The 26,845-nt window shown below is 36.8% G+C and overlaps 1 protein-coding gene across 1 annotated transcript in view; it reads left to right on the top strand.

Annotated features, from left to right (window-relative positions):
* Positions 1-20,646, top strand: part of KIF3A (kinesin family member 3A) — a 32,167-nt gene extending 11,521 nt beyond the window's left edge. The window contains exons 8-17 of the mRNA XM_058171242.1: positions 2,229-2,403; positions 3,758-3,859; positions 8,057-8,213; positions 8,866-9,046; positions 10,401-10,511; positions 12,103-12,228; positions 13,747-13,800; positions 14,196-14,264; positions 14,413-14,537; positions 15,246-20,646. Of these exons, the coding sequence (XP_058027225.1) occupies positions 2,229-2,403; positions 3,758-3,859; positions 8,057-8,213; positions 8,866-9,046; positions 10,401-10,511; positions 12,103-12,228; positions 13,747-13,800; positions 14,196-14,264; positions 14,413-14,537; positions 15,246-15,294 (1,149 nt within the window). The 3' untranslated portion in view covers positions 15,295-20,646. The remainder of the gene's footprint in view (positions 1-2,228; positions 2,404-3,757; positions 3,860-8,056; positions 8,214-8,865; positions 9,047-10,400; positions 10,512-12,102; positions 12,229-13,746; positions 13,801-14,195; positions 14,265-14,412; positions 14,538-15,245) is intronic.
* The last annotated feature ends 6,199 nt before the right edge of the window (positions 20,647-26,845 follow it).

Below are 26,845 nucleotides of genomic sequence, written 5' to 3'. Positions count from 1 at the left end.
AGGCATCCCGATCAAGGAAGGGGCGCAACTGCCGAACCAGGCGAACCTGGTGGAAGGCCTCCTGGAGACGGCCGTCAAATGATCTTCAAACGACAGCCGATCATCCAGGAGGACACCTAAGTTGCGCACCCTATCCTTTGGGGTAAAAGTGCTGAAAACTACAACTCTTTGACTCTTGGTGGTATTGTTCTACCCTCAGAAAGAAAGTCAAGGGTCTTGCACTCACAGCTCTTGCTCAAAGAGCAGATGAAGGCTGTGGCTGGAAGGGATTTTGCAGTGTGTGGCTGGTGTGCCTTATCTTGAAGAAGATGCACGGAAAACAGTTATTTATGCCCTTATCAGCTCTAGATTAAATTACTGTAATTTGCTTGATGGATGGCCACTCCTGGACCAGTAATCTCAGCTGGTCCAGAACAAAGTGGAATGCATGCTTAGTGGTTAGTTACATTAGTGCCATGGTACTCTTATGATGCAGGAGCTACATTGGCTACCAGTAGGGAATTCAAGTGCTATTCACTATCTTTAAAGCCCTATGTGGCTCAGGGCCTGAGTATCTTAGAACCCTTGATAATTTCTGTCTGTCCCATGCCAACTAATAGGGACTGCTTGCTAATGAAAGGCACCTCCCAAGAGGTGCAGAAGGAAGGGGCCTGACAGCAAATGTTCTCTGCAATATCTTCCTTCTTTTGGAACAGCTTGTTCCTTGAACCAAGGATGCCCCACCACCACCCATCCTCACAGCTGTCTGGAAGCGAGTGTACATACGGTTCTGCTAGGCCTTGGGGATTAAGCAGCAGTGCCATATCAAATGCTAATTAGCTATTATTTTGGTATCAAAATTGGAAAAATTGATTATATTGATAATTAATTTATAATTCTGATTTTATTGTACATTGTATGCAGTACAATATACAGTTGTTATACTGTAAATTCTGCAAGCAAAATACATTAATAGCTTCAGCTCCTAATTCTCCTTAATGATTCTTCTCATCACATATTTTCTATTTGCAAAGAATGTTAAATCCTATATGCAACCTCGAATCCTCATTTTTCAGCTTTTGAAGTCGTCTCCAATACCTGAAAATCAGTGGTAGCATTTGCAAATGTTTTGTGGCAAGAAATGTATAAAAACTCACACTCAAACTATCTTAATTGTGATGCACCTCCCATATCTTTTCAATAAAAGATGTGGTATCTTGGTTTAATCAATGTGATTTTGCAGCATCCTTCTAGATGCTGGGGCCATTAGCCTACCACAAATGCAAATCCGAAGGGTTGGCCAACCCAGCATACATGTTCATTCCCTTCTTCTTTTTGTTCATGCAATATAATGTTAGGTAGTAACTTTCAAAAGTTCATCTGCTGAAGCTTTAAGAAACTGGTGAAAGATAAATCAAATGCTTTAATCACTGCACTAAACAGATCTTCAATGATAGTTGAATTAACTTGGGTGCAGAGATCTTGAAACTCTAGATTTCTATCTCTCTGCTTCTCTGCTTCTCTGCATCTCTCTCTCTCTCTCTCTCTCTCTCTCTCTCTCTCTCTCTCTCTCTCTCTCTCCTTTTAAAAGAGCATCTATTACAAGCAGGCGGTCTTTGCTTCTTGGAGTATGCTTCCAAGGAGCATGGAAAGTCCTCAGTGAGCTGTTTTGGGCACTCTTCCTTTCAGGGTTTTTTCCCCTTAAAGCTTTTTCATAGTTCTGCAAATGTTGGATTTTCCTCAAGCTTGTTGAATTCTCCCTCTTGACGTAACATCTATTCCCACAGATGATGCTTGCCAATCGGAATTGTGTCAATTGGTTCTCTTATTATATTGCCCAATTTGTTGCAGTTCAGTAAGGATAAATTATGAACAATTGGTTTCCCCCCAAGCTTCCCATGCGAGGAATGTAAAGAACTGGTGCAGTGGAAGATGATCAGTGGTTCTGGTTTTGATGGTCCTGATCACCTGCCTATTGTGGAGAATGCCAGTGCCCAAGCATAGCTGGAGAGATGTGCGATTTTTGGCTTTGAGCATTTCTGGATTGGGTTGTAAATCTTTCCCATGTGCTTAGTTTTGACAAGCATATAAAATGTTCTTGCGCTTAAAATCCAATTACCGGTATGTTAGACATTTAGTTTCAGCTTACATTTGACAATAATGTTGCACTTTCTGTAAATTGAGAATTGATTGCTGTGTACTTAATTGCAGGATTTTATGCTTGTTTATAGTTTTTTCTTTCTTCTTAGTGTGCAAATATTGGCCCAGCAGACTACAATTATGATGAGACCATCAGCACTCTGCGATATGCTAATCGCGCTAAAAATATCAAGAATAAGGCTAGAATTAATGAAGATCCAAAGGATGCCTTACTTCGCCAATTTCAGAAAGAAATAGAAGAACTTAAGAAAAAGTTGGAAGAAGGTAATTTGTTCATTGTCTCCTATTAACACATCTGACTTGTAATTATTATTATTATTATTATTGTTTATATTTATATACCGCCCTATCTCCCAAAGGACTCAGGGCGGTTTACAGGCATTTAAAAAACAAAAAATACAATAAATACAATTCTAAAAACAATTAAAAAACTTATTCAAAAGCCTTAATTAAAAATATAAAAATTAAAACCCAAGATAAAACCCACAAACTAAAATCTAACTCAGTCCTGCGCAGTTAAATAGATATGTTTTAAGCTCGCGGCGGAAGGTCCGAAGGTCCGGAAGCTGACGAAGTCCTGGGGGCAGTTCATTCCAGAGGGTGGGAGCCCCCACAGAGAAGGCCCTTCCCCTGGGCGGCGCCAGACGACATTGCCTCGCTGACGGCACCCTGAGGAGTCCCTCTCTGTGAGAGCGCACGGGTCGGTGAGAGGTATTCGGTAGCAGCAGGCGGTCCCGTAGATAACCCGGCCCTATGCCATGGAGTGCTTTAAAGGTGGTCACCAAAACCTTGAAGCGCACCCGGAAGGCCACAGGCAGCCAGTGCAGTCTGCGCAGGATGGGTGTTATACGGGAGCCACGAGGGGCTCCCTCTATCACCCGTGCAGCCGCATTCTGGACTAGCTGCAGCCTCTGGATGCCCTTCAAGGGGAGCCCCATGTAGAGAGCGTTGCAGTAATCCAGGCGAGACGTCACGAGTGCGTGGGTGACTGTGCATAGGGTAATGTCCCATTTTAAATATATTCCAAGTTCTCCAATTAAATGGCGAATGATAAATGTAGATTTTAATATGTATATCGGATTATCCTGTGATTAGGATGATGCACCGATTTGTTTTCCCTCTATTTTTTCTCTTTGAACATCTTGTACTATAGCTTATGCTAGGAGATACTGACTGTCCTAAACCTACCTGTTAAGCTTAGCAACTTAATTAGTCTTCTTTAGTCCAAGTCCAACATACAACCTCCATTTATGGTTTTAACTTCTTTCATTGAAATATTACATCTACCGATTACATAGCAGCTAAGAATATGTTACAGGCATCACTTATTCTTATTTACTAAATGTAGATTTGTTTGCAACAAATACAAAGCAGAAGGTGCAGTCAGTTACATTTGATAAGAAACAGAGCCTTTAGTAGCAATATCACTTGCCAAGGATTTCTTGATAATCTGCTAATTATTTTTGATCAGTTTCTTTGTAGCCCTGTTTTCTAACAAAACTTGTAAAGCTAAAAGGTGAATTTAAACCGGGATTTAAATGAACACACCAAGATTCTGTAGATAAAAATTAATTTAAAATCATTTGCTTCCTGTATTAAAAATGCCGAACTACTCTAGGGGAAGAAATCTCTGGCTCTGAGACCAGTGGCTCTGAAGAGGATGATGAAGAGGATGATGGGGAAATCGGTGAAGATGGAGAAAAACGAAAGAAACGAAGAGGTAAGGTGCCTTCAGATCACTTGATATTATCTTCATGTTTGTGCCTAAGTGCCCACTGCAGTAAACTTGTCCTTCTGCAAAAATTGTATTTAGTTAAATCATAACAATTAAAAGGGGTTTTTTTTAGGATAAAATAATTGTGGGATGTAATGACACTCAAATATCTTTAGGCTAGTATTGATGTTTCCTAGAAAGCACAAAAGTTAAGTACTAGGCTGTCTTCTGAACTTTGGCTTCTACTTCATTTAAATCAATAAGTTTTAGAATTGAGGATGTTTGCATATAGAAATTTGGTTGAATATGTTGGATATTCATTCCTAAAGACAATATTTTTGTCTCCTGTTTGGTAATTGTGGGGGAAAATAATGATGGCACTGTTAAGCTTTACCTCTGAAAAATGAAGGATATCCTTCTATTAACTTCAGGGACCCTCTAGAAAGAAAAAAAAATCTACAGGACTTTAAGCTTCCTGTTGATTTTCATTCAATTTAATTTTAATTTTTTAAAACTTAGTCATAATAATGTACGGTAGCTGTGAATAATACTGCCGTTTAATTGCACATAACTTAGTCTGTTGTATGTATCAAGTCCAGGGTAGAAACCTGAGATAGAATTTCGGAATCTACTTTTACGCTGAGTAATGTGCTATGGAGACAAAGGAGGCAGATTTCAGTTTTCAGTGTTCTGGATAGAGAAAATCTATTGTTATTTGGTTGAAAAATGTCTTTTAGGAGTTCTTATCCATGTATAATTGGATAGCACATGACCCGAAACCTGCCAATGCATTACCGATTTAAAGAAATCTTCCCCAACTTGGAGCCCTCCAGATATGTTGAGCTTTAATTTTTATAAATTAAATGCATTTGCCAGAGGGTCATAGGAGTGACACGCTCAACATACCTGAAGAGCAGCAAGCTGGGAAAGGTAATTTAAATCAGGGATGGGCAATTCACAAGCCCATCGGTCCCCAGACACACGTTTTGTGTACTTCAGAGCTCCCTCTGCCATATTTTAATGATGGTTTTCTCAACCAATATCTAAGGTCTGTAGACTGCTGTGAAGTTGATTCTGATTGATTTTTATCTGGGGGATTTCTGCCTGGCCCCATCTTCTTTGCTTCATAGCTCAATTGAATTCCTTGAAATCCTGGGTCAGAACAACAAGTTCAAATGCAATTTTTATCTACCTTTGCTCTAAGCAAACCTTTTGTGCTTATCTGAAAGGAGTCCTAATTTGGTTGAAGCAAAAACACTTGAAGGGCTGATGCTCCTTTCCCCCTTTATGGAGCTCTTCCTCCTCTGAGGTTTTTAATTGATGCATTGTTAGTTACAGTTAAACCTTTAACAATAATGTTCGATAATGTTATTGAAACATTGCCTGAAGAAGTGAGAATTGCACTTCTTTACAGACCAAGGGATTATAAATTGTGTTGTTGATTTCTCTCCTCACCCTCAAAAATGACCTCGGGAGCATTTGTTAGGCAATCAGCTCAAATTCTGAGTTGTACAGTTGCACAGCAGGGCTCTTAAAGGAACCTGAGGTGATGCATCAAAGAGTCGGTCTCTCTTGAGGACTTTTGGGTTGATCTTTTACCCTTTAGATCTAATGTTCAGCATGTATTTCTTGTTTCTTCTTCTTCTTTCCTGGGATTTCCATGGGGCCCACTCCTGTATTTTCCAGGCAGTAGCAGCAGCAGTAGTTCAGACTCTCCATGCTCTGTCATAGAAAAACCTCTGGATAAAACCTTCACTAGTGAGTGGGAGCTCTTAAGTCATCCAGTGAAGCTTTGGCCTCTCCATAATCCATGCGCTCATTGTTTTGATGCTGCATTTTGCTCCTCTCTCCCCGATACATCAGTTTTGTTCAGAGTGAAATGTGGATTTGCTCCGCATAAAGTAAAGCATGCTTTTCCTTTTGCTGTTTCAAACTTGCCTGCAAACACCAGGATTCACCTTAGCTAAATAGTTCAAGAAAGGAAAAAAAGTAATATTGGTATTGCTCATATCAGCCAGGGTGTTGGGTAACAGAAATGATTTTTAAAAAGTCATTGTTGACACTGTCTGATATGGTACAATCACACTAATCACAGATAGCTTTTGGCAATTTTTTTTCTGTAGGTATATGCTTTGGAAAGGGAGCTGCAATAGATAATCTTTGATATAAATGACACTGAATGTCACTAATAAATGACTTCAGACACCTAACACTCTGCTTATGTGGGAACTTCCCATTAGTTTCTGGAGCAGGGGTGTCCCACAGGGTGTGGGTTTTTTTTTTTAAAGTCAAAATGTCAGCTTCCATTGCATTATTGCAGGCATCATCTTAATTAACTCTTTTGACCACACCCCCAACTCTGGAGGAAAAGGCAGCCATATCTTAATCAGGCATATTTGCATGTCAGCTGTTTCCTGCTTATCAGAGTAAATAGGAAATCTCTTTTTGAGCAGAGTTTTGCAGATAGTGATCGACTAGTTCCCGGCAGCAGACGCGATGGAACAAGTTCATTAGATCTTTATTTTATATGTCCATTAATAGTTTGAAACAAACAGTCTTCTCCCACCCCACCTTCCCCCTGATGCTGGCTTTCAATCACAATGGAATGTTTTCATTGGGGAAACACATCACAGTCGGCTGAATACTTTCCAGCTTGATATGATGAGTGGGATAGTGATGGCAGCTGCTTTTTGAAATCATAAGTTTCTTTCTCCACATAATGGCTTATTCCCCCTTTTGCATGCTGCATGTGTCACGGCATTTTCTCCTCTTTTTCCTCTTGTTTTCTTCCTCCTTTTTGTTAATCCCCGTTAAAATGTGCCACTTTATCTCTAAGGAAACATCTGAGTTTTTGGAAAGAAATCTGTTTTTATTCAAATCAACGTTACAACCATATTAGAATCTATGAATGATTGCAGACGGTTGATTGGAAATTGTGATCAAACACCAAGCAAGCTTGACTGGGCATGCTTGACAATTGGCTACTTCAAATACCCCAGCCTTAGTTAGTCTAAGTAGCATACTATTTTTTTGAATGCTTCTCCGGGCACATTCTCTGAGATAAGGCTAGAGCTTGAACAGCAGAATTACCATAACACTCTTCAGACAAGTAATATTATAGTGTAATAAAACAACTGAAGAGTAATCAGATTCTTACTCCACTTCAGTTGTAAAATGGAATAGTAAGGTTGACCTTTAATCTTGCATTGTGGTGTTTGCCTTTTCTGTACATAGATGCAAATTTTGGAATGCCTTAATTATTTTTTTAAAAAAAGAAATCAAGCAATAACATGTTTCTTTTTTTTTTCCCCTCTCCACCCCCTTCCTCTTTGTGCGTGTGCTGCCTCTCTGCGATTTGTTTGCCTCTTCCTCTTAAATGCAAGATCAAGCAGGTTGGTGTGTTTGATTTGCACTGCATCTAATAGAATTTAAATAACTTTTTAAAATTCACCTAGCTTTTTGTGCTCTAAAATCTCGGTGGATACATTGAGCATGCAATTCTATTTATTCTGTTTTGTTAATGGATCCAGTGCAGCTAAAATGGAAGTCAGGGGAGGAAGTCTCACCATGTAGACAAAATTTGGGTAGCATTGCCCAAATAAAGATATGGGAGACAAGCCAGAGATTGTCCTTCTATAGCTCAACTATTGTTTTTTTTTTTTTATCTTACTAAGATTGTCCTTCTGAATATTTCATGTTGTGGGGCAAACAAAACAAGATTCTTCTTTTCCCCCTTGCTTCTGTTTCTACCCTCTGACCAAATGACAAATTCTGCTTTAGCTTAGTAAGTTTGCTTTTTTCTTTTCTTTTGGCGATATATTATTCCAACACTGTGCATCTTGTTTTTAATTTTAAAAATGAATATCATTAGAGTGTGTATATATTTTTTAAAATAAAAATCTGTGTCGTTCTAAATTAATGAAAATGTTTTTGGTGTGATAACATTGGAACATCTTACCCAGTTGATCATTATAAATCAAACATCCCCAATAGGAACCAATAGCAATGTATTTGATGCAAGACCCCAGAATGGTTAGTTCTTGTTTCTTGGATGATACTGGTAGATATACTTTTTAGAAGTCTCTTTGTTGCAGTATCAATTACAAGCTTGTTACAAGAACAAATTTAATAAAAAAAAATTTATAACAAGGTATTGAGAAAATGCATCTGCTTAATTAACCTTGCTTTTAAATCCCGTGAAAGGAAAAAAGAAAGTTTCTCCTGACAAGATGTTGGAGATGCAGGCCAAAATTGATGAAGAAAGGAAAGCACTTGAAACAAAGCTCGATATGGAAGAGGAAGAAAGGAACAAAGCTCGGGCAGAACTTGAGAAAAGGGAGAAAGATTTGCTTAAAGCACAGTAAGCATTCTGAAATTTGAGGAGACATTCCTAGAACGTTCCTCTAACCGAGTGTTCTCCAGGCTGATCCCTGTTGATTTGTTTGAGTGCAACTCTGATCAGCACAACGTATCTCTCAGAAGGAGGATAAAAAGTGGTTGAATAAAAGTATTCAAATCACTTCACATGCCTTCTCTAATTGAAGCTTTTATAACAACTCATAAGGAAAGTTGGCATTATTATTTCTTTCATCCCTATTTATTGAAGTTCAGTGAAATCCTTATAGAGAGATAATAGAGAAGTAACGTAACATTAGTTACAACAATTCCGGTGACACAAGAGCATTAAAAGTAGAACATTTTGAGAGAGAGAAAAAAAAAATCAAAAGTTTCCTTTGTTGTAAATATAGCTGCACTAGGGTTCCTGATACATCAGATGAACTGCTGGAAAGTAGGCCAGGTTCAGCTTGGCTGATGTTGAGAGTACATTAAAATCTTAAAATCATCCTAAATACTCCTGCCGTAGTCTTAATTTACTTAAGATTAGTAAGAGAATGTAAGGAATTGTTTAGGACTTCTGTCATATGAAATATGGGCTGCTACATTTGGGATTTTTGGCTGTAGAATTCTGGCTGTAGGAATGCAAAGGGTTTTTTTCCCCCCTGTTTCTCTAGGCAAGAACATCAATCACTATTAGAGAAATTGTCAGCTTTGGAAAAAAAAGTGATTGTGGGAGGTGTGGATTTGTTGGCTAAAGCTGAGGAGCAAGAGAAACTTCTGGAAGAATCTAACATGGAGTTGGAGGAACGAAGGAAAAGGGCAGAGCAACTCCGAAAAGAGCTGGAGGAGAAAGAGGTCCGTTTATTCTCCTGCTGAACTATTGATTTCTTTTATTCTAAACAGCCTCCATGATACTGTTCTTCATCTGTGTGTTTTACGTTCAGCTAAATCTAAGGAATAATCAAGGAGTAATAGCTGTATCTGCATAGAACATGATAGTATCCAAAAGGTTAGAGATAAGTCCTGTAGTACTGAAAAGAGGAGATATAATAGTCCAGTGAAAACCTTTTACTTTTTACAACCCTATTTTTTTTTTAGAATACAGGTGGGTAAACAACTAGCACACTTACAATCATAAATTGAAAAAGAAGCAGAATCTCTTTAAGGCACTCGTGAAAGGAAACCAATATTGAAGCTTTTCTAGACAATGAGATGTAACTGAAGAAAATAAAAAGAAATGCATGGTTTAACTATTAAACGAAGCAAAGAAAGAAGCATCTAGTCAAAATATAAGTGTGCAGTGATCAAGGATGCCATGTCTGAGCGGCGTACATTTGGGCAAGCACTAGAGGGCAGCAAAGAGAAGCAAAAATGCTTACTCTAGTGGTCACCCTGAATTTTGCCGCTCAGACATGGCAAACGATGCTTCCAAATTCAGAACTCAAGGAAGCAGTGAAGGAGACTAGAAATTTGATAAATGGCTAATACGTTTTTGGACAAAGTCTCGTGTCCAAAAAGGTATTTGACTTTGGACTTTGTCCAAAAACATAGCAAAAGGAAGAATGCTTGTCCTTAGTATCTAAGGAAATTCAAAGGAAAGGAAAAATAGACATATATTGATTATGGCAAAAGTTGATTTTGTCTGCATTTAAGTTGTAGTCCCATAGTCCTAGGAATTAATGAACTTGAACTAACCAACCAGTCAAGGCTTCAAGTTCAGTTTCAGGAAAACAAAACCAATGAAAAACTAAAATGGCAACTAGAAGGAAGGAAAAGGTGGACTTTTCTCTCTCACAGATATGTCCATTTTTATCATGAGCTTCTTCCTTCAAAAAAATTGGATGCTTAAAACTTTGGAGATATATCTTGATACCCATTGGAAAGCATCATACGGAAGCTCTAAATCTTTCAGATGTAATTGATAAAAAATCAGAACCATATAACAGACCGGATAGTCTTTTTCTAGTTCAGCATAAGTAGAAGCTGGAAAATGCCTCATTTCCTAATTTGTCAGACCTTGCTAATTAAAGCATTCAAATAAGATTTAAATAAGATTGGTGAGTGTCTGAAATAGGTGCACAAAGGGGTGACAGAATATTATTGTACTCTTATTTTATGAATCCTCCAAGGGCTTATGTAAAATAATATACTTGCATGTGCCCATCAGTTAGATAATGGTGGCCTATCTTTTTTTAAATTTGAAAAATAGCAAGAGCGTTTGGACATTGAAGAAAAATATACCAGCCTGCAAGAGGAAGCTCAAGGAAAGACTAAGAAGCTGAAAAAAGTGTGGACAATGCTCATGGCAGCCAAATCAGAGGTCAGTATTATAAATAACAAAAGGTCTGGTTTCAGGATAAAGGTGCTGCTTGTAGGTATACAAAAATGATTCTTGTAAGAGGAAATTGAACATGGCTCAGTGTCCGAGTAAGAAGAAACTAAAGAGGAAATGCTAGTTGGTATGTAGAAGTTCTCTGAGGCTTTTCAGGAGACTTAAGTTACTTGCTGAAACAAGCATACCTGCTGTACATATTAGTATACAGGAAGAACACATGCTTGAATTATTTACACTTTTGAAAGAATTGGTAGTGTGACCATAAAAAATCCAACAGCTCATTTAATTTATTTTTGTAATAGAGGCAGCAAAAGAAAAAAAAATCCATCTCTTCCTCCAGCAGTTTAGAGTAGCATGAAATCAATATGGCTGTTCTGTCCCCCCACCTCACATAGGACGACACACGAGCAAACGACATCTACCAGTAATTTATTTTTACAAGCCGACCTGAATCCCTTTAGCAGATAAAAGTTCTGGCAGCTACTTTCCGAATGCCTGCCAAGTTTCTTATCACCTCTAGAAACAGGAGTCAGCGTATCTGTAATCCGTTGCTGGGGCAACCAAGAGTTCAAAGAATAGTCTGAAGTCATTAACAAAGTCCAAGCCTTAATTCCAAAAAATATCCAATCTGAAGCTCACGATATGCAGTTTTTGTCTGTCACAGAGCCTGCAGAGCAACTCCACCCACTTTTATCCCCTATGGGGCATGGCTCAGTGACTCAGCAATCTCTGACCCTTCCACGCCTCTTCCTTTGCTGCACATGCCTCTCCCTCCGACACTGCCTGGGATCAATCCAAGATTGATCTTCATCACTCCCTATAAGTGGGTGCTCCGCCATGCCCTCCTCCTGGCCTTCAGCTGGAACCTGAGGCATTGCCAGAAAAGAGGGTCCTGAGAGGAGGCCCTTCAGCTGGAACCTGAGGCATTGCCAGAAAGGAGGGTCCTGGAGAGGGAGGCCTTGTCAACTCCTCCCCTTCACTTTCAGAGTCATCTTCCTCCGTGAGGACAGGCTCAGGAGCCGGAGTCAAAACAATGGCCTTAGTGCATGGGAAAAATAAACAATTCCTGAATACTTCTTTATTACTTATTTGCTAAACATTTGCTTATAAGATACATAGATCTGAACACTATTCTTTGAATTCCCATCTGACTCTGTTTACTTAGATGCATTTTTAGAAGCCTAAGGTTGAGAATGAGTGTTTGGGGGGAAAATCTTGGGGGATACACTTTTCTCTATGTCACTGACCATTTCCCATTATTGATGATACATCTAGACAGCTTATTTTAACTTAATTTTCACTATAAAGATAATTTACAGGCATTCACATATTTTCCCAATAGAGTTGTTTGTTTGGTTTATTGACCATTGTTCAAGGAATAAGAAAAAATAATTCTTGATGGATTATCTTTAAATAGTTTTTTTTAAAGAAACAGCAAATTTAAGAAGAAGATGGAAACAATGTTGATTGTTTAAAAATGTGATTTAAGAATATAACTTTTTAAACATAATTTTTAAATATTTCTAAAAATATTCTAAATATTCTTGGTTTGGTTTGGTTTATACCGTATTTGTAGATGGCAGACCTGCAGCAAGAGCATCAAAGAGAAATTGAAGGTTTACTGGAGAACATTCGACAGCTTAGCAGAGAGCTTCGTCTTCAAATGCTTATAATTGACAACTTTATACCTCAGGATTACCAGGTGAAACATTTCTGATGATTTTGAAAGATTAAACAGTAGCTATAGGAGATGATCTGACTAAGCTTGAGGTTGCGCTTCAAACGCACCATCAATTATATCCCCATGAGGGAGCTAAGTCCAGCCCCCCCCCCTTGAAGTCCATAGACTCTTCTTACCTTGTGTTAATTTGCCTTAATTGTTAGATTTTGAAAAATATTTTGGCATTTTGTATTTTAACCCTCTAAAATATCTGGGGTGGGGAGGGAAATAGATTCTTACGAATAGATAGAATGAAATAAACTTGCAGTGCTTTAGAACTCTGTCTATTCCTGATTTCCTGTACCTGACAGTAGCTGTAACATGAGATGTGTACATAGCTAGTAAGTTAGGATCCATTTCTCAATGGTGAGCCAGAACAAATTCTCATTTGAAAAAAGCTGTTTGATAGAACATCTCCTTTTCTGCCCTTATCATATTTGAAGACCAAATATTTTATAAAGGAACAGACAGTGATATATTTCCCACGTATTTTCTCCAGCGTAAATTGATACTTTAATTTTATGAAACTTGAGTCATAAGCTGATAGTTATGATGGCAATACTGAGTATCCACATTTAAACTGCACTGAATATCCGTAGCTGGAGGCCAGAAGTGTATGTGACTTCAAATCACTCTTGACTCCTGGTGTTGCCTGGACAAGTTCCTGCAGTTTTCCTGGCAACATTTTCTGGAGGTATTTGCTTTTTCCTTCTTGGCTCAGAGAATGACTGGCCCAAAATCACCCTAATGACTTCATGTCTAAGATGGGGCATATAGTCTTCCAGTCTTTTAACCAGAGGTCGGTTTCAACTGGTTCTGACCAGTTCTGAAGAACCGGTAGTGGAAATTTTGAGTAATTCGGAGAACCAGTAGTAAAAATTCTGACTGGCCTCGTCCCCAAGTTCCAGCTGATCGGGAGGAAATGGGGATTTTGCAGTAACCTCCCCCTGGAGTGGGGTGGGAATGGAGATTTTACAGTATCCTTCCCCTGCCATGCCCACCAAGCCATACCCATAGAACCAGTAGTAAAAAAATTTGAAACCCACCACTGCTTTTAACCACTGTAACAAACTGGCTCTCAGAAGTCAAAATAAGGGTACAGATGTCTAAAGCTATCACATTTATAAGCTTTCGCAATAACATTCTAAATGCAGGGCTAAGTGACCCCTTTATTGTTCTTACTTCCTTTTTTTATATCATATAAGACAGCTTCTCAACCTGAGATCTCTCCTGAGGGCCACACTGGTTGGAGAATTCTGAGAACTGAACTTTACACATTTGAAGGATGTCCAGACTGGAGAAGGGCAGATGCATGATATTTTAGCAGTGAGAGGTTGGGTCTAATTTATCAGGAATGCGGGGATATAAATCAAAGCTCAGCACAGTTAGAAGAACTTGTGGGGAATAACTTGCTGGGGCAATGCCTAGATTTGCTTCAGAATATATTTTGTTTAATAGTAAAATGACCTCTCTTTTCTATTTTTCGTGATTCTTCTCCAGGAAATGATTGAGAACTATGTTCACTGGAATGAAGACATTGGAGAATGGCAGCTGGTATGTGAGCTCACTTTTGATACAAAAACAGTACATCCTTCAGAATCTGACTCTTATGCTCCTTGTATTAATTTACCAAGCATCCTCTTAGTCTGTTGCTGGCACAACTTCCAGTGATGATGTTAACAGACTTTCATTATATACTTAAAATATTGTCTGTATTTTCTTTTAAAAGGACGCCTTTTTCTTATATAATTACCATTTACATTTTTATTTGGAAATTTGTTGAAGCTATATTTCATCTTTAATTTACTAACATATATGGGATGAAGCAAGGGCAAAAATGTCCTCCCTTTCCCTTGGTGAGACCACTTCTTACTATGACAAAAGCCAATAGTGGAATGCAATTACTTTTGAAATGTCTAATTCTTTTTTTTTTTTTTGGTCTTTTTAAGAAATGTGTGGCATATACCGGAAATAACATGAGAAAACAGACTCCAGTGGCAGATAAGAAAGAAAAAGATGTAAGTGAGCCTTTGCAGATGTGTTGTTGGGAGTCCAGTTTTGAGCTTTGTAGCTATTTTTTATATATGAACATTTTGATTTTGATAAGAGTACTTCGGCATGATCCATTAATGTTTACTCATCATGTTCACTTTTTCCTCCCCTCAGCCCTTTGAGGTGGACCTTTCCCATGTATATCTAGCTTACACTGAAGAGAGCTTGAGACAGTCTTTGATGAAACTAGAAAGACCAAGAACATCAAAAGGAAGATCAAGGCCCAAAACTGGCAGAAGGTTAGAACCACTGTGAACAACTGTTTTGTGCCCAGCTTCAAATTTAAAAGTTGAGATATTTCAGACTGTATGCAAACAGGAGGAACTCCCCCACCCCCAATTGGTATATTAAGAACTCCATGTATGTCCCTGATACATGTATGGGGATGGTCCTGTTTTGTGTGCACAGTAGAGCCAACAGAATCTTACATAATAACTCTGAATCACATTTCAATTTAATGGAATATTTTGCACTTGCTAATCTACACTGCTATAAATACCGGGGAGACAGAACATTGCTTCACAATCAATTCTATTACTCTTTGCACAAGTCAACAGTAAAAATAAAGCCTCTAGAGGATCCCTTGAAGTATCAGTCAGGAGTATGTGATGGATGTCTTGCCTAGAGTTAGGTCAGAGACTCCCTCCTGCATCTCTTGAAACAATTCATTTATTCCCTATTACAGCCTCCAATTAAAGTGATTTATATCTCCCATTCTGCTGCCTCATTTTCCCCCCCACCCAAAGTCCACTCATGCCATTGGTCATGACTTTCCTTTTATATAATATGTAAAATCAGTATCGTTGACTCTTCTGTGAATGTAGGTTCATTTTTAATGCTTTGTCATGATCATGTTGCTTTTTGTCCTCTGCTGTTTTCTTTTGTATATATGAATGCATTGAATATTTCTTGATTTGACTAATGTGCACTATCTTCTCTCCAAACAGAAAACGCTCTGCAAAATCAGGAGCCGGTATTGATTCGCTGCTTCAATAGGCCAAAACAATTGGGGATTTTAGTAAAAAAAATGCTTGTGTGGCTTAACACCTGGCCCAATATTATTAGCCTGCAGTTGTTACCCAAGACAATAAGAAAACAGTTTTTTTTCCTGTTGGGTTACTCTTACATCTTCTGTTATGCTAATGTATTAATTCAGATTCAACAACATGGGGTTTGTAAACTTGTCATTGTTATGAATTCCAATAGGCATTGTACAAAAAGCAGCTGTTGGGAATATCTTTGTATTTTAGATTGGTGTGTATTCAGTGGAAAAGATGGTATATGTGTCTGTTTAAATTTGAAACATATTAGCCATATTATAAGTAAACCAACAGATTTCTGTAGCCTGACATATACTTTTTCTTTGCTATAGACATTACTCCCTGTTTGCACAGCTGCAGATTTCTGAGGTTTTTTTACATACAAATAGTTAACAATTGTTATAAAATCTGGGAATTCTTCATGCATTTTAGGCATCTTCTACCATATCTGTAGAGAATTTCCATTTACTTTAGCATATGTGCATATATTTGGTAATATGCAAAGATGAACTGTTATAAAATAATGATGTTGGATTTATCTGGGGTGGATGGCAGAGATAAAGGAATCCTTGAGATTTCTATTGTGGAAAGTAACACAGTCTTCTTCAAATATAGATGTTTGATTTACAAGAAGTTCACAGAGATAATTTTAAAGATAATGTCACTACATGCTTTTTCATTTATAACACTAACATTTGAAGAGAGTAAGAGAAATATTTTAGGAAATAACTTTGGTGTTGACAAACATTTCTGTGGAGAAACAATGCAAATCTCAGAATGACAATTGTTAAACCAAGGGGTGCTTGAGCACTGACACACTGGCATGTGTGTTATATATTTAATGAGTTTTTATCTGCTCTTCCTAGATCAGACCTCAATAACATAAAGTCCATAGGAGCCCTACTCCCATGGTACTATTAAGTAGCACCCACAGAATTCCTAAATTAAACACAAAAGCCTTAAAATGTGGTAGAAATCTTGGAAATTTGGTTCACACTTTAATGATTTTGATGCTAATGTCATCACAATTCAACAAGTATTTTAAGGAACTGAAGCATCATACTTTTTTATCATTCAGCATATTTGGTTGATTCCAACTAATTTCAAATTCAGTGTTTTATTTATGAAGATATGCTGCTGCTACCCACGGATTATTTTATTTGCATTTATATGTCACAATGAGAATTCTGGAGATACCTGTTAACTGTATATATTTGAAAAGGCTTAATTTTAATCTGATACATTGTGATTTGCATTTGAAAAGCTGTGCTAGTAAATGCTCTAAAGAAAAAGAACTTAGATTATACTTTGGTAACAGGATTTCCAGTAGCTGTTATTGAATTTTATAGATTGCACCTGATTGCTATAGATGATCTCTGCTTTTTTTAATCTCAATTGAATTTATCTCAGTGTCAACAAAGGTACAATTGATGATGCATATGGAACAAAGGTGTGGGTGCAGGAAAAAGAATGAACACGAGGGAAGAATACAACCTTCTAAAATAAAAGCTATTCACTTTTGAACATTACTAAGCAAAGTTTACTTACGGAATATAAATACATAGTTGATAGCTTTTTAGATTTAAAAGCAAAATATCCTAGTGTTTTTCAAAAGCAACATTCTGGATTTGGCAGAGTTAGGAATGGTGTTTCCCGTGGCAGGGAGTAAGAATACATAGTGGTGCTTCCATTGATGTGGGGAAGTGATGACCTGCTGGATGATGTTGGAACACCATTTCCTAGCATATCCAGTGATCATTAACACAGCCTTTGTTCTCTTTGTTGTCACATGACATATTGTGACTTTCCCCCTTTGCTAAAATGAGTGGCCGTGGCCAGCGCCTGATGCAGGCCTCGAAGTTTGACACCCCTGTTCTAGAGGCAGGATGCTGATGAAGCTGCTCTTAGCTACATTACTTTGCTTTCTTCGTAGCACACTGAAGCAGCTTCAGAGGATGCAGGTTGGAGTTAGCTGAAAGTGGCTTTCAAGGCATCCGAAAACTTTGAAAATGACTCATCTTGCCTTAACAATTCAAAAAGAGATGTCTGTGTTGTGGATCACCACTTTCAAAGGCTTTAAACAGCCCTGTCATAAAATCAGAATTCAGGAGACTCATTTAATTAGTCAAACTGAGCTAAAGCTTTTATTGGTCCTGGTTTTTTTCTGTTACGACATTTAAAGTCATTTGTATGTATAGCGAATCCCTTTGTTCTTTAAAGTCTTACCTGGTTTTTGCATTCCAAGCTGAGCAGGGAAAATGTCACTGTCTCATTGCAGTTAGTTACCTTTCCAGTTTAAACTAATGACAACTGTTTCTTGCAACCAGTACTGCATATATTAGGAGAAAAAGATGTAAAAATTTGTCCCTATTTATTGTTTTGCTAACTTCTTTAACATTTCAAGGTTATGGTTTTGTTGTATGCAAGGTGTGTTCTTGTTAATGTACATACTAGTAAAATATATTGACAGTTAAACATATTGGTGCCAAGAAATAAATGTCTTGGATCCTCCTATAGTTGTTTCCATCTCCCGCATCTGTTCATATCTTTATGAGCAAACTAGCTCTTGTGTCAATTTGTCCTTATTTTTTTCCTGCACCCTACATTTCTGAAAGAAACACCAATTCTCTGGAGCCAACAGAAGGCATATTGAAGAGAGGGGTCTCTCTTTGACAGTAGGTTTTTAGTTATGGGGACACGGTGGCTCGGTGGCTAAGACACTGAGCTTGCCGAACGAAAGTCGGCAGTTCAGCGGTTCAGATCCCTAGTGCCGTGTAACAGGGTGAGCTTCCATTACTTGTTCCAGCTTCTGCCAACCTAGCAGTTTGAAAGCATGTAAAAAATGCAAGTAGAAAAATAGGGACCATCTTTGGTGGGAAGGTAACAGCGTTCTGTGTGCCTTTGGCGTTTAGTCATGCCGGCCACATGACCATAGAGACATCTTCAGACAGCTTTTTGGCTTTGAAATGCAGATGAGCACCACCCGCTAGAGTCAGGAACAACTAGCATTTACGTGCAAGGGGAACCTTTACCTTTACCTTTGTTCAGTTGGGGCCAGTAAAGATCATTTTGCCAGATTTGTTAATCCTCTCCTGGAAGAGCATATAATATAGGTCAGTGGTGAAATGTAAAAATTTGTTACTACCGGTTCTGTGGGTGTGGCTTGGTGGTGGGTAATGTGACTGGGTGGGAGTGGTCAACTTTTTTTTTTTACTTTTAAAAGCATTTTTCGGCCGAAGAGGTTGTAAAAAACTGCTTTTAAAAGTCTGACGATCCCAGCTGAGTTGCCTGATGTTCAGAGGCTTTTTTTTTTAACTTTTAAAAGCATTTTTTCGGCCGAAAAAATTGAAAAGTAAAAAAAAATAAAACCTCTGATGATCGTGAGGCTCAGCTGGGCATGGGCAGTGGCGGAGGGCAGGGATTTTTGCTACTGGTTCTCCGAACCACCCACCGCCATCGCTACCGGATTGAGCGATCTGGTCTGAACCAGGAGCATTTCACCCCGATATAGATCATCTTTTTTTTTTTTTTGTTTACATTTATATCCCGCCCTTCTCCGAAGACTCAGGGCGGCTTACAGTGTATAAGGCAATAGTCTCATTCTATTTTGTATATTTTTACAAAGTCAACTTATTGCCCCCCCAACAATCTGGGTCCTCATTTTACCTACCTTATAAAGGATGGAAGGCTGAGTCAACCTTGGGCCGGGCTCGAACCTGCAGTAATTGCAGGCTACTGTGTTCTTAATAACAGGCTTTACCAGCGTGAGCTAAACCGGTGAGCTAAATCTTCAACTTACTACAGTTCGTTTAGTGACCGTTCAAAGTTACAACAGCACTGAAAAAAATGACTTACGACCATTTTTCACACGGTCCTCATGGGCATGTGATCAAAATTTGGGATGCTTGACAACTGGCTGATATTTACGATGGTTGCAATGTCCCAGGGTCATGTGACCTTCTGACAAGCAAAGTCAATGGGGAAGCCAGAATCACTTAACAGCTGTGCTACTAACTTAACGGCTACAGTGATTCACTGAACTGGCTAGAAAAGTCATAAAATGAGGTAAAACTCATTTAACAAATGTTTGTAAAGCAATTTACAGACATAAATTTTGGGGTCATTTTGTGGTCGTAAGTCAAGGACTACCTATAACAGGTCCTTTAGACACACCACTCTGTTAAGATTTGCATCTTTCACTCAAGCTTAATTAGCACCAAAACTAGATGTTTTACAGCTGGTTTCTCTGGTAAACACTGTCACAGAAAGAAAATTAGAAACATAGGCAGAAAATATTGAAGGCACAGATGACTATGCAAAGAATATAGCAAAAATGTATATAATTTTTACAACTGAGAGGGAGAAAAGAAGGTTTGTATTACTATGCACAGCAGTTAGAAACCATTCAGTCATATTTGCAAAATATGAAGAGGTGAAATTATTTTCATTATTGTATGTTTTGAATAAAATAGGTAGAAACCCCTGAAATTCTCTTTTGGTTATATTTTCAGAACCTTAAAACATGTACTATGACAGAAGGCTAGTTCTGATGTGCAGCTGTGATAAGACAAAAAGTCATTGTGAAGACCATTATGGATTTATTTATTTATTAATTTATTTTATTTAAAAAATGGTAAGAAAGCTTTTCCCCATGGAGGTTTACAACCCATTTCAAGATGAAGACACAAAATTAAAGTTAACAAAAAACCAATAATTAAAAATATCAGCTGCACGCATTTTAAATATTTATATAAATCTATATATAAATGGAATACATTAGACCTATAAATATTAAATATGAACCATGTGGATTTTATCACTCCTGGATTCAAGAAAACAAATTTCAAAACTGATTTTCATTTAAACCTTACAAAAATAAATTTCAGCTACAAAATAACGAAGATTTGTTAGTGGGTAGTAAACATCCAACATCTCTCCAACCTTATAAATGGATCTGAAAATCATTTTACATAGATGATTTTTTTTAAACAAAAAGGTATACAGTGTAATCAGGATAGCGTACAGTATATGCAAATACAAAAGCACCATCACTATATTCATTTCCTGTTCATAACAGAACTACTGCATTTAGTTTCTGCAGACAAGTGATTCAAACAAAGACTCTGAGAAGTATCATAGATTAGATTTGCACAGTACTATAATTATTAGTGCTAAATAAATTGTATTTATGTCATGACAGTTAAAGAGGCAAATAATGGGATTTTAATTTTTTCCCCCAAATATCCAAAAGAGTATATAGAGATGATGCATGGGAATAATATACTCATATGCATTTGGGTAGAGATTTTTTTTTTAAAAAAAGAAAAAAAAAACAGTAGTTCTCCTTTCTAGATTGGAATATATTTCTAAATAAATTAGTTTCTACATTTCCTCTCAATCACATTATTTATGGCTAACAAATATGAAAAGTCTTGGTCTTTAGAAGTAGATTAGTTGCTGCATTTTCTTTGATGGGTGTCTTTTCAAATTTTTATTGTTCTAACATCTGTTATATAATCTTCGAACATAATCCTTAAGTTTGGGGCAGAATTCTTTCATAGTAATGCGATCATCTGGCAGAGTACATTCACTCTATAGAAAAGAAAAGAAAAAAGAAAAAACAAAGTTATATGCCTATAATTTATTTTAAAGTACACTTGGCTCCTGATGATTTCACAGTCTCACCATCATTGTGTGTGTGTTTTTTTAATAACACAGAAATGGCTTGGCGTTGCCTTCTTCCAGGTTGTTGTGCTATGACTGTGCAGCAATTTGGCCTGAATGCACATGTTCTACCTGCTAGCACCTTCTTTAACTAAACACATCTTTCTCAAGGATCTCACTGCAACTGGCCAGAGCAACTGCACAATTCTGAGAAATAGAATATTTCACAATAGATACAAACTTAAGGTAAACCGCACCAAACTCGATTTCAGAAAATACAACTTCAGCAACAGAGTGGTCAATGCCTGGAATGCTCTACCTGACTCTGGTTTCTTCCCCAAACCCCCAAAATTTTAACCTAAGACTGTCTACTGTTGACCTTACCCCATTCCTAAGAGGTCTGTAAGGGGCGTGCATAAGAGCACTGTCCCTATCCTAATGTTCCCTTTAATTGTATTCATTTTATGTATTCAATTCATGCTTATACTTGTATATATTATCTAATATGTACTCGACAAATAAATATAAATAATTAAAAGATGCAACTGCTTTAAGGAGTTTATGACCTGTCTTTTGACTTGGCATCTCTGCAAAGCCTTCTGTTTTTGCAGTTTCTCAATCCATTCCACAATTCTGGAGTTCCTTGAAACTTTGCCCTCCCCCCCAGAACTACACAGACCCAATGCCCTATCAGTGTGCTAAGACGATATTATTAATAGTAAACTTTTCTCTTAAAATGGAAACAGATAAAATATGACTAAATATCCAATAGTAGTTAGAGAGTATAATTCTCTGTTCATCTAAAAATACTAATTTTCTAAACGTTCACAGATGGGGAACACAAGCTTTTAAATGGAATACTCACAGTTCGTTCCAGGAGTTGAAATTCTTGAATAAGGGATAACGTGTTATTTCTGCATATATCATGATCAAGCATCTTCAGAGATTTGTCTACTTGGCAGAACACATTTTTGACAGCGGCACACTGGTAAAAATGGAAATTAAGAAGAATATGGAATGTAAGATTCATACAATTTTTAGTTTCACAACCTCTCCTAATTTAGATGTAGTTGTACTGAAGCATGAATAGCCTTGGTTTTCTTTCCTGGTCAGTTCTACCTCACAGTTTTCGTAGATGATGCTAAAACAGCAGCACAAATAAGTTTTCTGCGTAGAGAAAGGAACAAATCATGATGGATTTGTTCACAGAACCCCCTAGAAAACATGGGCCTTCTTTCTTCTCTATTCCATAAACTTACAACTTGTTAGTTGGACAATGATTTGCAGCAATATCTAAATTGTGAAATGCTTCTGTTTTGGGGAGTTGAAATACTAGATTTCAAGAAACTGAATATTGACGTATCGATGCCAACATTTTAAAAATATTGTATACTCTAAACTGCGTTTGAAAAAGACTCTTGAGAGTCCCTTGAACTACAAGGAGATGAAATCAATCCAAGGAAATCAACCCTGATTGTTCTTTGGAAGGACAGATACTGAAGCTAAGCTCAAATACTTTGGCCACCAAATGAGAAGATAGGATTCCTTGGAAAGGACTCTGATTTTGGGAAAAGATTGAAGGCAAAAGGAGAAGGGGATGGCAGAGGATGAGATGGTTAAATAGGATCATTGAGGCAATGAACACGAATTTGTGCAAAGTCCAGGAGACAGTGCAGGACACGGGGACCTGGCATGCTGTGGTCCATAGGGACATGAAGAGTTGGACATGATTTAGCAACTGAACAATAACAATGACAAAAAGGCTCTAAACATTGCCCAACAATACTGAATGCTTTTTCAAACGTCCAATTTCAAACCTCCAGCTTCAAGGCAAAATCAAAATCAAAACCATTATTTTTTAGATCAATTGTATAGAGTACTGTAGACATTATATACATCGTATTTGCCAGTAATACACTCACCAGTTCTTTTTTGTCCAAGTCTACAGTAACGTCCAACTTGATGGCCCTAACCTTTTGATTTCTGCAGGTTGAATTCTATGGAGAAAGAAATTGTTACATCATTAAAAAAAAGAAGCCCAATGAAATATCTCTACCTGATCACACAATTTTCAGTTCTTTAAAATAATTTATTTTAATGGCATAAAAGAATTTAGATTCAATGCTTATTGCTACCCTAATTGTGGATATTAATTCTTCACCTTGATAAACCATAAATTTAATGTAGGTAATAATGCTATCCCTAATTATTTCATGTAAAAGAAGCTAATTTCTGAATTGCATTTTAATGTATATTCTACTATATTTAATATTTTATGATAGTTTAAATGCATTCAGTAATACACAGTTTTACAAGTATATAAGCACTGATTAATCATATTTACATATTCTTTACATTTTTAAATTTTTTTAAATTTATAATTACATTTCTATACCACACCATCTCCCGGAGGACTCAGGACGGTACATGTTATTTTAATAGCCTGTTGCTAAAATTTGGCTATGCTCACATTCAGAACAATATTGTCTTTCCTGCACTAAGGGGAGTTTAGTTTTGTCCTGGGCAATAATTGTGATAATCCTTGTTCAGGTTCACATATACAAGCCTCTCCAGGTAGTCATGGCAAAATAGCCATAGCTTCCCATCTGTAAAAACTATTTCTGTGAAAATTATTCATATGGTAGATGAGAGATAAGAAAATGTCTTCTATATTTTCTTTTAAAAAATTATACGTTAACTCTTTCCTTTTATCCCTTGATTCTTTATTTTCTAATTAGTATTCATCTTCTCTTCACATTAATCTTCACTAATAGAAAGACTGTTATGCTTTTTGATTCAACTATTTTAACAGTTTGATAAAATTAAAAATCAATTATCCATTTATTATTATTGTTCGAAGGGGAGGAAAAAAAATTGAATCTAAATGATAACTCTACATGTTCACAAGTTTTTAAAATTCTTTAATGAAGCTATTCTTATCGAAGTATATCTGTTTTAATACTATTCATGATCTTTTCCTTTGTTTCTCTACAAATTAGCTATCTACAAAGCCATGCATGACTGAAAGCCTCTGGGGAGGCACTTCAAGGACAAAGATTTTGGAGACCTTCTGCTCCATCTGCAGAAAAATAAGATTGAGGCAGGTGGAAAGAAGGACATTTGGTTGAAACTATGGCACTGGAGAAGACATTAGATAGACCATTCAAAATTCTCTTATTAACAGAACAGGGGAAAAGCAAAATCAGTTCTGGACATGTATTTCTTCGAAAAACTACAAACAAAAGAGGAAAACAAAAGGCACTCAGGAGCAAAATCCATTTAAAAAAATTAGTCACAATTAATTAATTATAATTCCTATAATTCCTTTGGATGTACCCTCAAATGGTTCTATTTTTTTAAAAAAAATATTTTGATTCTCTGCGGCTAATAGGTATTGGGAAAAATTTAATATTGTTGTGAAGAACAATAACTTTAACTGATGTCATTTAAAAATATATTTTTTTCATTCTCTGTACTTCCTTTTCTTTCCTTGTACCGAGATTACTTAAGTTACAGAACAAGAAATCAATTGCGTTTTCATGTAATATGTTAAGCAATGTTCTTGAAAAGTTATCTCTTGGTCTGCCAGTAATACTGTAATTTTCTACTACTTTACTAAAATCAAGCCTATAGCTATAGGATCAAGAAAACAGAGATGGAAAATTGTTTTCATTCTACAATCATTAGAATAGAATAGAATAGAATAGAATAGAATAGAATAGAATAGAATAGAATAGAATAGAATAGAATAGAATAGAATAGAATTCTTTATTGGCCAGGTGTGAATGGACACACAAGAAATTTGTCTTAGATGTATATGCTCTCAGTGTACATAAGGAGAATAAAATACATTCATCAAGAATAAAAAGAGAACACTTAGTGATAGTCAAGGTTACTAATAAGCTATCAAATTGTACTACAAAACAAATAAAAACAATATAACTGGAAGATACAAGCAAGATGGTTATTGTAATAAGTGGTAAGAGATGGATACTAGTAAGGAAGAGAAGAATAATAGTAATACAATCTTAGTAAATTATTTGACAGTGTTGTGGGAATTACTCTTAATTAAAAATAGGAGGGTCCTGAAAGATTAGCAAGTTTGTAAACAATTCATTTTTTTTGGCCTATTGACAATAACTTTAAAGATTTTTAAAAGCTTTTTTAATGTGTTCATCATTAAAAATAATATCTATTTTTTTGTGTGTATATGTATGTATATGTGTTTGTGTGTATGTATACATATACATATACATATACATATACATACATACATACATACATACATACATACATACATACATACATACATACATATATATATATATATATATATATATATATATAATATTATAGATTTTTCAGACATAAGAAGTTTTCAAACAAGACAATAAAAATACATCTTAAATAAAAACACAGGTATGGATGCAATTTCTGCATTTATTAAGCAAGGAATATACGATATAATATCAACATGAGCAAAATAAATATATACCTTCAACGTGCTACATGTTTCATTCAAAGTCCTCATCAAATATGCTGCATCTCTTCTAATTGTGTCCTTTCGTTCCACCGGAGTCATCAAAGTAGACTGAATCAGTAGGCTGAAGTAGACAGCAATAATCACTTTTAAAATCATGACTGTGATTTTTGAAAGATAGATAGGATCCCTTCTGTATGTAGTGCATTCGAAAGCCAATTATTTATATAGAAAAAAAATAATGTGACGTATGCAATGTAGTTTCATACTATGAAAATGGAAACCACATCTCCTAATGATAAGATAAAAATGCGTAATCTGAAATTTCATAAAAATGTAAATTTAAAATAATTTCCAAGTGAAGAATGTTGAGAATTCTTTGGACCTCTTTATAAGATAGGAAAGTACAACTATAGCAATTCGGCAGCAATCACAGCATCCAAAAACTTCATTGGAGGTTTCTATCATGCCTGACAGGTACAGTATAAGTATTTAGACACCTAGGCAATTAAGCATAAAGATCTACAAATAGATGGATGTCATTTTTCATTTTTTAAAAATACATAAATATACCCGGTCTTTTCAACCTTTTTCTTCCTCACTATTCATTCTTCCAGCTTTTCTAACCTCTTTCCTTTCTTTCTTCATCCTCCTCTATCTGAAGGCAGGTTCTCTTGGCTAAGCTTTCTTCCCAGTGCATTGGGTTAACTCCAGTGCATTGGGTTACCTCCATTGCCCTGAATCACTCTTGGTACCTTCACTTTCTCTGCCGCCATCTTTAAGCTTCCTTTTGTACCAATTGAGCCAGTCTAGATCTGGGTCTTCTTTTCTTTTTTTGGAGGCATCAAGCAGAAATATTGAACCCTGTCTCCCCACCAACAGATTTCCCTCCACGATTAAGTTAAAGCACTAACCAGCCATCTTTGGAACTTCAGACACAACGCTGGCATAAAGTCTGCACTCCCCATTTCTACTTCCCATCTTGCCTCTAGTGCATATATTCCAAGTCTCTGCCAAATGATATGGTCCTGATTGGTCAGCGTGCCTGTCATTCTAGGCAAGATGATCCGTTTTCTTCCGTAGCTTGTCTGCCTTCCCCCTTTAGCACCCTCACCAAGCAATGGAGAAAAGGTTAACCAATCAGGACAGTTTAGTAGGAATTAAGGTGACTTCGCTTTGCAATCCTGCGTCAGCTTCTCTGGGCTGATTTTTCTGTCCCTCCAAACCAACCGCATTTAGATATATCTCCCATCTTACCATTAACCATTCGCAAATTTGCTTGCATCGTAGCAATCCTTGTGCATAAAGATCCTTACCTACCTCTAGGAACACAAGCTAGAGCACAAAATAGCCTCCTTGCCTT

This window comes from Ahaetulla prasina, chromosome 2 (assembly GCF_028640845.1).
Source record: "Ahaetulla prasina isolate Xishuangbanna chromosome 2, ASM2864084v1, whole genome shotgun sequence".
Lineage (NCBI taxonomy): Eukaryota > Metazoa > Chordata > Lepidosauria > Squamata > Colubridae > Ahaetulla > Ahaetulla prasina.
Note: the sequence above shows the minus strand (reverse complement) of the source record. Positions and strands in the feature narration are given on the sequence as shown.